Source organism: Zingiber officinale, chromosome 7A, assembly GCF_018446385.1.
Source record: "Zingiber officinale cultivar Zhangliang chromosome 7A, Zo_v1.1, whole genome shotgun sequence".
NCBI classification, from domain to species: Eukaryota; Viridiplantae; Streptophyta; class Magnoliopsida; order Zingiberales; family Zingiberaceae; genus Zingiber; species Zingiber officinale.
In genome coordinates, this window is record NC_055998.1 from 61,862,700 (window position 1) to 61,876,788 (window position 14,089).

Below are 14,089 nucleotides of genomic sequence, written 5' to 3' on the forward strand. Positions count from 1 at the left end.
TCACCCACCTGACCAAATTTTGGGTGACCTAAACCTAGGAGTTAGAACTAGATCCTCCTATAGAAACCTTAGTCAGATTGCCCTTATTTCTAAAATTGAACCTAAGACTATAGAAGAAGCTCTACCTGACCCAGACTGGATCATTGCAATGCAGGAAGAATTAGCACAATTTGAGAGAAACCAAGTCTGGGACCTTGTACCTAAACCCATAGATAAATTAATAATATACACCAAATGGGTTTTTAAGAACAAGTTGGATGATCAGGGTGATATAATAAGAAACAAAGCTAAACTAGTAGCCAAAGGGTTTAGTCAAGTTGAAGGCTTAGACTATGATGAAACCTATGCTCCGGTAGCTAGACTCGAATCCATTAGGATGTTATTAGCGTATGTAGCAAATAGAGGGTTTAAGTTAGTCCGAATGTATGTTAAGTCAGCCTTTTAAATGGGTTTATCAAGGAAGAGGTCTACGTAAGCCAACCCCCAGGATTTGAAGACTTAGACTACCCAAACCATGTATTTAAACTAAAAAAGGCGTTATATGGACTAAAACAAGCCCCTAGGGCATGGTATGAAAGATTATCTAATTACTTAATATCCAAAGGCTTTAACCAAGGACAAATAGATCCGACCTTATTTGTAAAAACTATAGAAAAAGACATCTTTATAGCCCAAATCTATGTTGACGATATAATTTTTGGCTCAACTAACTCTAAGTTTTTAAAAGAATTTGTTAAATTAAGGAAAATGAATTTAAAATGAGTATGGTTGGGGAACTCAACTTTTTCTTAGGCTTACAAATAAAACAAACCAAAGATGGAACCTACATTTATCAAACTAAATATGCTAAGGAGTTAATTAAAAAATTCTGCATGGAAAATTCAAAAATTATAAATACTCCAATGGCAACCAACATTAACATTGACTCGACCCTGAAGGAAAATCAGTAGATCCAAAGTACTATAGGAGTGCCATAGGTAGCTTACTTTACCTACACTACAAGAAAAACCCTCATAGACATCGGTGGAACAACAATGGTTTTAAGCAAAAACCGATGTCTTTGAGTATTTTACACCAGTTTTTTCAAAAACCGATATCTATGAGGGCAGATTTTCGCTCATAGACATCGGTTTTTTAGCCGATGTCTATGAGCGCCTTTTTTTTCGTTAATAGACATCGATTTTAACAGCGGTTTTTAAAAACCGGTGTCTATGATAAATAAAATAATTTAATTTTTCCACCAATACTTAACCAAAATTTACAACACTTCCCTCTTCCCTCCAAACCTAAACCTTCCTCTTCCTAGATCGCGTCGTCCTTCCCCTTCCTAGATCGACGCCCTTCCTCTCCCGATCAGGATCAACACACGACTCCCTTGTGAGTCTGCGGAATGCCCCGCTTTCCCAAACGACCACATCCATATCCTCTTTCCCCTTCTCTTCTCCTCTCCCTTCTGTCTTTGCCCTCTTGCGGGTTGCTCCATCTCTTAGGGTTTCTTCTCCTCATGCTTTCTGGTTTCTCTGTTGATTCGTCGGCGACCTTTTCCCCGGAAATCATCTTGATTCCGTTGCTGTTTTCGCTGCTGGTGCTCGGATTTGGCTCCTCAGGGCTGCTCCTTCGTCGTCTGCACTCATGGCGGCTCTCGTCAAACGCGGAGGTGATCCCTTGTTGATCCTTGTATGCTTAGCTTGTTTCTTAGTGTTTTCTTGGAGGAAATCGGTCGGCTCTGGGCTAGATCTGTTGGGATTTTTGAGTTCCTTGTTGGAATTTCTTCGCACTGGTTGTTTTGATGGCTAGACTTTCTTTTGAGGGATTTAAAGCTTGTTAAATTAAGGTGATGGTGTAGATCTATTAATATTTTTTAGTATTTACTTTTATTCTTGTTAAATTAAGCTTTTATTCTTTTGAGGGGTTTTGAGTAGGACTAGGGTTTCTCTACTCGTTCGTTCTCGAGTCAGCGGCGGATCGTGAGACAGCCGGCGAAGATGAAGACCATCCTGTCCTCGCAGACGATGGATATCCCTGAGGGTGTCACTGTGAAGGTGAACGCTAAGATCGTGGAGGTGGAGGGCCCACGTGGCAAGCTCACCCGCGACTTCAAGCATCTCAATCTCGACTTCGAGCTCATTGAGGGCGGGAAGAAGCTGAAGGTGGACGCTTGGTTCGGATCTCGAAAGACTACGGCCTCCATCCGCACCTCCTTAAGCCACATCGATAACCTGATCACGGGGGTCACAAAGGGGTACCGCTACAAAATGCGGTTGGTCTATGCCCACTTTCCCATCAACGCCTCCATCACTCCCAACAACAGCTGCATTGAGATCAGGAACTTCCTTGGGGAGAAAAAGGTCCGATCTTTTTTTTTTTATCCTTATAGTCGGTGTAGTTTTATTTCTCTATTTCATGACTAGTTTCCCGTCCAATCAAGCTTTACGTTTTTTTTTTGTTTGAAATTTCCCTTGTATTTTTAAGAAAACTAGGTCATGAGAGTGGGCAACGAGAGATTTGTTTTAGGTTAGCTACAGAAATATAGACATTTCGATTTGGTTCATGGAAAATTCCTTCAATTTGCGAAGATTATAGATGCATATATTGGACGTTTTGATTCAGTTCATGGCAATTTGCCAAGATTATAGATGCAAATATTAAACATTTGGATTTGGTTCGTGGCAATTTGTAAAGATTGTAGATGCACATATTAGATATTTCGATTTGGTTCACAGCAATTTGTGAAGATTTTAGTATTTTCATAGATCTATTAATAAAAATTTAGTATTTTTTATAAACAAAGATATTTTCCTTTGTTTTGGTAGATTTGCCTTTTTTTTAAAGTCCTCCGTTTTATTTAGGTGGTTATTGAATTTTAGCAATTCATGTTTACAAAGATTTCATGATGAAGATTACTTAAATGATTATTTGTATTATATGCAGTACTGGATAAACTTGAATTGGTTTGGACCTTTTGATGTGATTAACAATTCAATTTTAATTATTGTTCCTATTTTAATTATTTTACATGTTCTTAACGTAAATTTTGTTTCTCTGGTATCCCAAAGCACTTAATGAATATGGCAACTTACGTGGCTAAATTTATTACTTGTCTGAAGTTACAATAGTATGTTGGTTTGTATAATTACCTCATCATTTTATATTCTTCCTGCACAGATTTTTGGAGGAGCAAAAAAGGTGAATGTAAGTCATGTGATTCACGATTTGTCTTTTGGACCAAAGTATCCAGGGATCCATAATCCTCTTGATGGAACTGCAAGGATACTAGATGATACAAGTGGAACGTTCAAGTATTATATAAAGGTTGTTTCTGCCCTTTCATCTAATTGCAGGATTGTACTACGATGTTTTTTTTTCTTGACATCTGAGGCTTTTCTTATATCTCATTAAACAAAAATTTTATCTTTTGGTTTTTCAACTTACCGTTTTTGGTTTCATTTATTGGATTAACCTGCATTAGCAAAAGTAGCACTCATTTACTTGTATTTTTCTGTGATTTCAACTGAGAAATTTACTCTCCCTGTAGTGAGATAAATATATACTGTTAAACCTCACGTCCTGGCGTTTACATTACTACTTAGTCTGTTATGGTTTTGTCAAACTCTAGCCACATCTTATTTTCTACACAGTTTGTGTAGTGATCTATAACCTTTTTGATTTTGCTCTTTTAATTAATATAATATGCAGAACACTAGTTTTCAATTGTCTTTAGATTCAATCTTGTAGTACTACCTTTTCCTTCTAAAAGACAAGAAAGAGGTTAATTGGTAATTCAATGCAGATTGTTCCAACGGAATACAGATACCTCTCTAAAGAAGTGTTGCCTACAAACCAGTTTTCTGTCACAGAATACTTTGTGCCAATGTGTGACTTTGATAGGTCATGGCCAGGTCAATGTCTCAAGCGTCATACTGATTTAACATACAAAATGATTTGTTTTTTTTTTTGGGTAGAATTTTAACCCCATTTTTCCCTTTTCCTTTGAACAGCTGTTTTCTTCTTGTATGATCTGTCACCTATTACGGTGACAATAAGAGAAGAACGACGTAGTTTTCTTCATTTCCTAACTCGGCTATGTGCCGTGCTTGGTGGCACATTTGCTTTAACAGGTACATGCTGATCTTTCTGACACTTTTCAATTTTTTTAAAATTTGCAAGATTTTTCTTGTACACGTCCAGATATTTTTTGCCATATCTTTTGTTTAATTGATGCCGGTATATCGTCAGTAATTCATGTTAGTTACTTGAGGCCATTATAGTAATATGTGGGCTTCCTTGGAATTGGTTATGACATTGTTCTATTGTTCATGTGTTACTTTTTCCATTGATATTCTGATTTTCTTTTGATGCCTTGGAGTTGGATAAATATTATTCCTTTTACTTTGATTCTGTTTAATTTTTACCAAGATTGTAGTTATATCTAAGAGGTCAAGGAATATGCAGGCCAAGGTTCTAGGTGCTCTCTAGCCCACATTTTGCACCTCCTTTGAGCTGGAGCATTGTTTTTTTTTGGAAGAATTCATGTTCCTTTTCAATCTCATGTTTAATGAACCTTTCAATAAATTAGTGTTAATGTATTCGGATCACAGAATGTGAATTCACATCTATTGATTATGTGGAAGTTTAATTATAATCATGCCTCCTCTATGCTGCTTAGATTTATGAGGTTTAAGAATGAAGGAAGATTTATGTGAATTCACGGATCTGAAAAAGTACATCAGAAGTTTCCGCCAGAGCCATGAAATGATGCCACCAATGACTGTTAAGGTAAAAATTAATTTAAGAGCTGATTTTTTTTTCTACCACCCAATATGATGCATCAAAATTTGTTGAAATCCTCGTTACCAAGAGGTTGTTGAAGAGCATCATGATTTCTCTCTGTTTCTTGAAAGGTTCTTTAAAAGATGTCAATTGTGCATCAACAACATGAATTTTAGGGCAGAAAATTTCTCTGCTTCCACTAGGGATAGGACACTAAATATTTGATAAATTATGGTACTTTTAGATTCTCACAAGGTCTCTTGCTGTAGATTTTGATGTATCAACTCTGCAAAGGAATTTCATTCTGTCATGGTCATGGAGTGTTGCACAGGTTGGAAAAAACTCATTCACCATCTTGTTTCAGTATGTTAAAGATAAGATCTTGTTGAATAATTTGCTCCTTAATTTTGCAGGGATCTTAAGCCTCACAATCTTTTAATGGACCGCAAGACTATGATGCTAAAAGTTGCGGATCTTGGACTCAGTCGTGCTTTCACCATTCCCCTCAAGAAATACACGCACGAGGTCACATATCTTTTAGCTTGTATTGGAAAGCACAACATTTGAAAATACCTAGCTTTCTAGTTTTCACGGCAAAATTTGTTTGAATGTAAGATATCTGATATGACATTTTCCTTAAGTGTTTAGTCACTGCAGAACTTATCTGATAACCTATGCTTGTGGTCTAATTCTACATTTCATCTCTTAAAAACTAGTTTTTCTTTGAGTTTTCTACGTATCTGATCTCCCTTCTTTGTGTTCCACTACCTTTTTTCCATATTAGAAGCATTCAAGTGTTTCCCCTTTATCTTTTCCTTGCAGGTCGATCTGAGTTCCTCTGTTATTCTTGGAATTTCTTAGATCGAATTGGAGCATTGCTCATGTTAGAACATTTTTTTTTATCAGATGGCAATTCTTTGCTCTGCCAGTAACACTAGCATGGTTGTTGCACTCTGTCTACTGCTCCTCATCAATCTGTACACTTGAATTAGAAGGAGCAAATTATCTATGTTATATTCTAAGCAGCATATACTAAGTGTCATATATGAAAGTTTTAGATTCTATGTTATATTCATTATCTTCCACAGCAGCCTTTAAAAACTCAGTATTCTATTTTATTTGATACATGTACACATTTGTTTTAGTTATTGACATATGATGGATTTATGTGTTTTTATAGTTTACAAATCTCAAGTACTCCAGAGTTGAAATTGATGAAGTGCGGTTCGAGTGGGCTGAATGCATGCTAGATTACATTTGAAGTACGGTTCTACCTTGATGTGTTAAAAGAATGTTCTACCTTGATTTTTGATATCTATTAGCCAGCTCTACTTTCTCCCACTCGGAGCAAGCAATATAAAAGAAAGTCCGCTCCATAGTCTCAATCCAAGACAAGGCCACACTCGGATCTCGGTCTCCTCGGAAGAGTGTGAATCGACTCTTCATCGATTCTGCCAATACTGGAATCCGGGCTCGTGCCGCGGCAATATCAGTGAGGTGTGTCGGAACGACTGTCGGGACTGGCGGAAACACTGAAGCTGGTGCTACAGGTGGTACTGGTGCATAAACCGGAGGAGGTACTCCCGGTGCTGCTGGATAAACAGGAGCATATGCTGTCGGTGGCACTGTAGGGTGAACATAAGTGGCCGCAGCTGGATGTACGGTAGGCAATGGTATCGAATGTGGAGTAGCCGGTATCCCTAGTGCAGGTGCTGCTGAGTACACTGTATGTACTGGGGGCACAGGGGCTGCTGGTGCCGAATACACGGTGGGTCCAGGTGGCGGTGGTGCCGAGTACGCAATAGACTGAGCTGGAGCTGGTGTCGGATATGCTAATGGTATCCCTGGTGGTACCGGAAATACAGGAGCAGTGGATACTGTCGGTGCAGCTGAGGTAGGCACCTCTAAGGGAGCCATCGGAGTCTGAAGGCCCGCCGCACTCGCAGTATGCTGAGTCTGTCCCTGACCGACCGGCTCAGCCTCGGTAGGCATCTCTGGTATATCCAGAGATCCTGCAGTCCTCGCACGTGCTCGTCCTGCACCACGTCTCGCAGCAATACGCGTAGATCGCCTCATATCTGTTAAATTGTATTACAGATATTACTACAGGTATAAACAATTACAAAAATAACACCATACCTAATTGCTGTCTGGAGATGTTCTGTTGCTGTCCAGCCCCCAAATTGACATCGAAATTCCGTACGAGAAAAACAACACTGGAAATCCATATAAATCAATAACAGAAGTCCATAACAAAATCGAAACGGAAAATCCGTGCAACCCCAAATAACTGCCCAGACTAATCTGTCTCGCAACTAGGGCAGGTATAAAAATGTCCAAAATACCAAATGCAGGTATCACACCCTGCTCTGATACCAATGAATTGGTATCATATAAATCCCGAAAATCCAACACACGGAAATCAAATAAATATCGCCAAACTTTGGCGCGCTGATACCCAATAAACTGATATCAGATTATTCAAATTATCCTTAATACGAAAACAAAGATCGTATAAATCCAGAACACACAGCAAGTATCGTATACCTGCTCTGATACCACTAAATTGTCACGCCCCAGAGGAGTCTCTGTCCGAAGAAATTTCGGCAGCATCTCCCCTGTACGGCGGACAATATGAAACTTTCTACATATCACATATACATCAGCCACAGGCGGCTGGAATGATAACAAAAATAAAAATAAACACCACGCAGTTTATAAAGATATTCAGCCTCTGGCTGTCACAACCACGCAGTTAATAATAGTAATCAATAACAATAGGACTCTGACTCGAAATCCACCCTACTCCACTACACTCGTAAAGCTCAAATCCAACGAACTCACCTCTTCTGTCATCCAGGCAGGCACGTAGTAGAATGAAATCCAATATCATATCAAAAATCCATCAAAAGGTATCACTCCATACAATATCCATAGGAAAAATCCAAAGACAATACTAAAACAAAGTCTGATATAGAAAAAGGCCAAAATAAAACAAATAACGAACTAGTAGAGAACTGGCTCTACGTGCAGATGGGGGGCCAGCGACTGGAACTGCTCCGGACAGCCTCAACCTGAAAATATCAACAATGGAGGCGGGGTGAGTCCAACACTCAGCAGGTACAACTGATATGCATAATAAAACAAATAACAGACAACACTAATCATGCGTACAGTCTCCTAAATACGAGAAGGAATAAATGCAACTGAAACGAAATTAGGAGATAACTGTACTAACCGGAATCAAAGTACAAAGGTAACAGGTCGTCAGACCGAAGAAATCATAATCCTGTATGCATGTCAATCAGATGCATCCATACAAATGCAGCATACAAGTGCAGCAATCACAAACAATAAAATGCAATAAATGCATATGGTGACCGTGCACTCGAACATCACTGCTCCTGACAGTGACTGAGTGGACGGAATGCTGTCGGAGTACTCCTGTCCTCTGTCCCCAAATCATAAATGGGGGAGCTCAATGCTCTCATCTCCCGGTACACAATGACGGGGAGGATATCTCTGTCGGCTACCACGCTGAGTCATCTGACCAACGGAGCCAAACAGAGTCCACCATCTGCCGGCTACTACGCTGCTACACTAAATGCCAGCGGAGCCAAACAAAGCGGAACTGACTGCCGACTACCACGCTGAGTCCTAAGACCAACGGAGCCAAACAGCAGAACCGCCACACACCTGTCTGATATACCACTAATCCATGGGTGGTGGTGTGTGCAGTACATGTAACTGGCGATGCGCTCACAATAATATAGCAGACAACCGCACAGCATGCAATCATGCTAGATGATGCATGACTCTAAACATGGAAATATCATGCATAGCATAGCAAGATCCATACATAAATAAAAGGTGTACCACAAGTCAATGTATCGGATGGAAGGTACACAAACAGATAGGGTATCATATAAACCCTAAGTCCTGAACATGATGTATCACATGGTTGGGTCACTACCGAAAGCATGTATGGTCAGGTCAATAATAACATGCAGTGCATAATAAATAAACAAACAAAATGTAACAGATCATGTAGTGACCAACCGAATCAAATGGAAAACACAATTCTTGCTATATGTTAAACACTTTATTATGCATATCAAAAGACATAAGTCAAAGTACCCGCCTCCGACAAAAGAAAGGTCAAATTCTGACTCCGAGATGCTCGTCTCGCGTCAAGGTCCTGTATATCAAACATAAGGTCTAGTTTAGCTAATTCTATCATACCACAATTTGCCAAACTAAATTCTAACCCAATTTAAAAACTTCTAAATTGGATCCAACTACAAAAGATGGTTGCTACTAGAATTAGAACAAGTGACCTCACTGCTAGGGCACGGGTTAAAGGCTTCTGCAGTAGGGAACTAGGCCCAGGTGAGCAAGCAACGATCTAGGGTTCGGCTGACGGCAATAGGGCGAACGACGGCAGCACTGTGCAGAGAAACAGCGGCGGCAGTACACCCAACTAGGGCACTGTGGTCGGCTGAAAGAAAAATCATGCAGTTGAATTAGGGCACAGAAAGGAACCCCAAAACTTGAGTTGCTGCTGCCAACCGAAGACGTACCTAATCCTCTGAATTCCGGCAATCTAGGGCAGAGACAGAAATGGGGGTGCTGGTTCTTCCTGCCGGCGAGTTCTTGTGGCTAGCTGGTCGGCAATGTCAGTGCTAGGGTTCAGGCACAGGAAGAAGAGGAACCGGGTGGCGGCGTCGGCGCTAGGCTCGGGTGTCGGCACAGAAAATCGGCAGTGAACTCACACCAGGGCAGAGGAAGAAAGGGTGATGCACGGTGATCGGCTCTAGGGCACCGGGGGTTTGCGGCGCTGCTCCGTGCGTCGCCGGTGGCTAGGGCACAGGCCGGAGGTGGTTCGGCTGAAGCTTTCGCGCGGGCACAAGCACAAAGAGGAGAAAGTGTCGGCTTCTCCCTTGGTCCGAGGGTTTATGCACGCGTGGGAGAGGAGAGGAGGGAAGGGAACCGCCGAGTGGCCGGCGGTTAGGGCTTCGGCGCGAGAGGAATCGGCGTCGGGAAAGTTGGGGAAAGGGTGCGCGAGTGAGGAAAGGGAACGGCGAAGAAATAAAGAAAATAAAAAGGAAAAGGATATATATATAAATATAATCTTTCCCTCGTTTAAATCGGGTAGCCTAAACAAGCTTTTCCGGGCCCCGTTTTTATCCCCTTTAACTTGTCCATACGAGCTCCGAAAAATTCCCGAAAAATCTCCAAAAATTCCGGAAAATTTCCTTATTAAGATTCGCCTATTTTCCGGTATTTTACAATCATATCACAGTAGAGTTCTCTGTCTGCGATTCTGATGGGCGCGGCTCGCAGCATATAAGTAGATGGCATCACTTCTCCCGACGGTAGGGTCGCAGCATATGAGTAGATGGCATCACTTCTCTGTCTATGAACTTTATTACCATAAAATTTCCAACCTAAACTATTTAAAAGTATTTGGTTGTAAAGTTCACATTTTAAATACTAAAGATTACTTAGAAAAATTTACACCCAAGTCTAACCAAGGAATATTCTTGGGATACTCCTCAACCAGTAGGACCTTTAGAGTATATAATCAAAATACCTTAAAAGTTGAAGAAACAACTAATGTTATCTTTGATGAAGAAACCAACCCATCTAATATAAATAAAAATATTAACATCAATCCAAGAACTATAGAAGATGATGAAATCCAACCTAACCTTAATAAACTAGAAGAACCAGTTTCTGACCCACACATAAGACCAACTAGAGTAAGTACCTCTCACCCACCTGACCAAATTTTGGGTGACCTAAACCTAGGAGTTAGAACTAGATCCTCCTATAGAAACCTTAGTCAGATTGCCCTTATTTCTAAAATTGAACCTAAGACTATAGAAGAAGCTCTACCTGACCCAGACTGGATCATTGCAATGCAGGAAGAATTAGCACAATTTGAGAGAAACCAAGTCTGGGACCTTGTACCTAAACCCATAGATAAATTAATAATATACACCAAATGGGTTTTTAGGAACAAGTTGGATGATCAGGGTGATATAATAAGAAACAAAGCTAAACTAGTAGCCAAAGGGTTTAGTCAAGTTGAAGGCTTAGACTATGATGAAACCTATGCTCCGGTAGCTAGACTCGAATCCATTAGGATGTTATTAGCCTATGCAGCAAATAAAGGGTTTAAGTTATACCAAATGGATGTTAAGTCAGCCTTTTTAAATGGGTTTATCAAGGAAGAGGTCTACGTAAGCCAACCCCCAGGATTTGAAGACTTAGACTACCCAAACCATGTATTTAAACTAAAAAAGGCGTTATATGGACTAAAACAAGCCCCTAGGGCATGGTATGAAAGATTATCTAATTACTTAATATCCAAAGGCTTTAACCAAGGACAAATAGATCTGACCTTATTTGGAAAAACTATAGAAAAAGGCATCTTTATAGCCCAAATCTATGTTGACGATATAATTTTTGGCTCAACTAACTCTAAGTTTTTAAAAGAATTTGTTAAATTAAGGGAAAATGAATTTAAAATGAGTATGGTTGGGGAACTCAACTTTTTCTTAGGCTTACAAATAAAACAAACCAAAGATGGAACCTACATTTATCAAACTAAATATGCTAAGGAGTTAATTAAAAAATTCTGCATGGAAAATTCAAAAATTATAAATACTCCAATGGCAACCAACATTAACATTGACTCTGACCCTGAAGGAAAATCAGTAGATCCAAAGTACTATAGGAGTGCCATAGGTAGCTTACTTTACCTACACTACAAGAAAAACCCTCATAGACATCGGTGGAACAACAACGGTTTTAAGAAAAAACCGATGTCTTTGAGTATTTTACACCAGTTTTTCCAAAAACCGATATCTATGAGGGCAGATTTTCGCTCATAGACATCGGTTTTTTAGCCGATATCTACGAGCGCCTTTTTTTTCATTAATAGACACCAATTTTAACAGCGGTTTTTAAAACCCGGTGTCTATGATAAATAAAATAATTTAATTTTTCCACCAATACTTAACCAAAATTTACAACACTTCCCTCTTCCCTCCAAACCTAAACCTTCCTCTTTCTAGATCACGCCGTCCTTCCCCTTCCTAGATCGACGCCCTTCCTCTCCCGATCAGGATCAACACACGATTCCCTTGTGAGGTCTGCGGAATGCCCCGCTTTCCCAAACGACCACATCCATATCCTCTTTCCCCTTCTCTTCTCCTCTCCCTTCTGTCTTTGCCCTCTTGAGGGTTGCTCCATCTCTTAGGGTTTCTTCTCCTCATGCTTTCTGGTTTCTCCATTGATTCGTCGGCGGCCTTTTCCCCGGAAATCATCTTGATTCCATTGTTGTTTTCGCTGCTGGTGCTCGGATTTGGCTCCTCGGGGCTACTCCTTCGTCGTCTGCACTCATGGCAGCTCTCGTCAAACACGGAGGTGATCCCTTGTTGATCCTTGTATGCTTAGCTTGTTTCTTAGTATTTTCTTGGAGGAAATCGGTCGGCTCTGGGCTAGATCTGTTGGGATTTTTGAGTTCCTTGTTGGAATTTCTTCGCACTGGTTGTTTTGATGGCTAGACTTTCTTTTGAGGGGTTTAAAGCTTGTTAAATTAAGGTGATGGTGTAGATCTATTAATATTTTTTAGTATTTACTTTTATTCTTGTTAAATTAAGCTTTTATTCTTTTGAGGGGTTTTGAGTAGGACTAGGGTTTCTCTACTCGTTCGTTCTCGAGTCAGCGGCGGATCGTGAGACAGCCGGCGAAGATGAAGACCATCCTGTCCTCGCAGACGATGGATATCCCTGAGGGTGTCACTGTGAAGGTGAACGCTAAGATCGTGGAGGTGGAGGGCCCACGTGGCAAGCTCACCCGCGACTTCAAGCATCTCAATCTCGACTTCGAGCTCATTGAGGGCGGGAAGAAGCTGAAGGTGGACGCTTGGTTCGGATCTCGGAAGACTACGGCCGCCATCCGCACCTCCTTAAGCCACATCGATAACCTGATCACGGGGGTCACAAAGGGGTACCGCTACAAAATGCGGTTGGTCTATGCCCACTTTCCCATCAACGCCTCCATCACTCCCAACAACAGCTGCATTGAGATCAGGAACTTCCTTGGGGAGAAAAAGGTCCGATCTTTTTTTTTTTATCCTTATAGTCGGTGTAGTTTTATTTCTCTATTTCATGACTAGTTTCACGTCCAATCAAGCTTTACGTTTTTTTTTTGTTTGAAATTTCCCTTGTATTTTTAAGAAAACTAGGTCATGAGAGTGGGCAACGAGAGATTTTTTTTAGGTTAGCTACAGAAATATAGACATTTCGATTTGGTTCATGGAAAATTGCTTCAATTTGCAAAGATTATAGATGCATATATTGGACGTTTTGATTCAGTTCATGGCAATTTGCCAAGATTATAGATGCAAATATTAAACATTTGGATTTGGTTCGTGGCAATTTGTGAAGATTGTAGATGCACATATTAGATATTTCGATTTGGTTCACAGCAATTTGTGAAGATTTTAGTATTTTCATAGATCTATTAATAAAAATTTAGTATTTTTTATAAACAAAGATATTTTCCTTTGTTTTGGTAGATTTGCCTTTTTTTTAAAGCTCCTCCGTTTTATTTAGGTGGTTATTGAATTTTAGCAATTCATGTTTACAAAGATTTCATGATGAAGATTACTTAAATGATTATTTGTATTATATGCAGTACTGGATAAACTTGAATTGGTTTGGACCTTTTGATGTGATTAACAATTCAATTTTAATTATTGTTCCTATTTTAATTATTTTACATGTTCTTAACGTAAATTTTGTTTCTCTGGTATCCCAAAGCACTTAATGAATATGGCAACTTACGTGGCTAAATTTATTACTTGTCTGAAGTTACAATAGTATGTTGGTTTGTATAATTACCTCATCATTTTATATTCTTCCTGCACAGATTTTTGGAGGAGCAAAAAAGGTGAATGTAAGTCATGTGATTCACGATTTGTCTTTTGGACCAAAGTATCCAGGGATCCATAATCCTCTTGATGGAACTGCAAGGATACTAGATGATACAAGTGGAACGTTTAAGTATTATATAAAGGTTGTTTCTGCCCTTTCATCTAATTGCAGGATTGTACTATGATGTTTTTTTTTTCTTGACATCTGAGGCTTTTCTTATATCTCATTAAACAAAAATTTTATCTTTTGGTTTTTCAACCTACCGTTTTTGGTTTCATTTATTGGATTAACCTGCATTAGCAAAAGTAGCACTCATTTACTTGTATTTTTCTGTGATTTCAACTGAGAAATTTACTCTCCCTGTAGTGAGA

General features: G+C 39.7%; 4 protein-coding genes across 4 annotated transcripts; all 4 read left to right on the forward strand.

The window, feature by feature from the left end:
* Positions 1 to 1,924: 1,924 nt before the first annotated feature.
* LOC122000141 (60S ribosomal protein L9-like) lies at positions 1,925 to 2,426 on the forward strand. Its single transcript, XM_042554660.1, has one exon. It carries the CDS (start codon positions 1,986 to 1,988, stop codon positions 2,409 to 2,411), a length of 426 nt encoding a protein of 141 aa, XP_042410594.1. The 5' UTR covers positions 1,925 to 1,985; the 3' UTR covers positions 2,412 to 2,426.
* Positions 2,427 to 3,062: 636 nt separating this feature from the next.
* Positions 3,063 to 4,136, forward strand: LOC121999400 (endoplasmic reticulum-Golgi intermediate compartment protein 3-like). Its single transcript, XM_042554087.1, has 4 exons — positions 3,063 to 3,071; positions 3,166 to 3,312; positions 3,791 to 3,899; positions 3,999 to 4,136. Exons 1-4 carry the CDS (start codon positions 3,063 to 3,065, stop codon positions 4,127 to 4,129), a joined length of 396 nt encoding a protein of 131 aa, XP_042410021.1. The 3' UTR covers positions 4,130 to 4,136.
* A 525-nt stretch (positions 4,137 to 4,661) lies between these two features.
* LOC121999401 (cell division control protein 2 homolog D-like) lies at positions 4,662 to 5,337 on the forward strand. The gene is made up of 3 exons (XM_042554088.1): positions 4,662 to 4,776; positions 5,040 to 5,101; positions 5,184 to 5,337. Exons 1-3 carry the CDS (start codon positions 4,684 to 4,686, stop codon positions 5,335 to 5,337), a joined length of 309 nt encoding a protein of 102 aa, XP_042410022.1. The 5' UTR covers positions 4,662 to 4,683.
* A 7,134-nt stretch (positions 5,338 to 12,471) lies between these two features.
* Positions 12,472 to 12,973, forward strand: LOC122000142 (60S ribosomal protein L9-like). The gene has a single exon (XM_042554661.1). It carries the CDS (start codon positions 12,533 to 12,535, stop codon positions 12,956 to 12,958), a length of 426 nt encoding a protein of 141 aa, XP_042410595.1. The 5' UTR covers positions 12,472 to 12,532; the 3' UTR covers positions 12,959 to 12,973.
* Positions 12,974 to 14,089: the final 1,116 nt, after the last annotated feature.

Bases quoted from the DNA above. Each gene is read 5' to 3' on its own strand.
- LOC122000141 (XM_042554660.1), top strand. From the start codon at position 1,986: ATGAAGACCATCCTGTCCTCGCAGACGATGGATATCCCTGAGGGTGTC.
- LOC121999400 (XM_042554087.1), top strand. The intron at 3,313-3,790 runs GTTGTTTCTGCC...AATTCAATGCAG, and splicing joins CGTTCAAGTATTATATAAAG to ATTGTTCCAACGGAATACAG. The intron at 3,900-3,998 runs GTCAATGTCTCA...TCCTTTGAACAG, and splicing joins CTTTGATAGGTCATGGCCAG to CTGTTTTCTTCTTGTATGAT.
- LOC121999401 (XM_042554088.1), top strand. From the start codon at position 4,684: ATGAAGGAAGATTTATGTGAATTCACGGATCTGAAAAAGTACATCAGA. The intron at 4,777-5,039 runs GTAAAAATTAAT...CTCTTGCTGTAG, and splicing joins TGCCACCAATGACTGTTAAG to ATTTTGATGTATCAACTCTG. The intron at 5,102-5,183 runs GTTGGAAAAAAC...TTAATTTTGCAG, and splicing joins GGTCATGGAGTGTTGCACAG to GGATCTTAAGCCTCACAATC.
- LOC122000142 (XM_042554661.1), top strand. From the start codon at position 12,533: ATGAAGACCATCCTGTCCTCGCAGACGATGGATATCCCTGAGGGTGTC.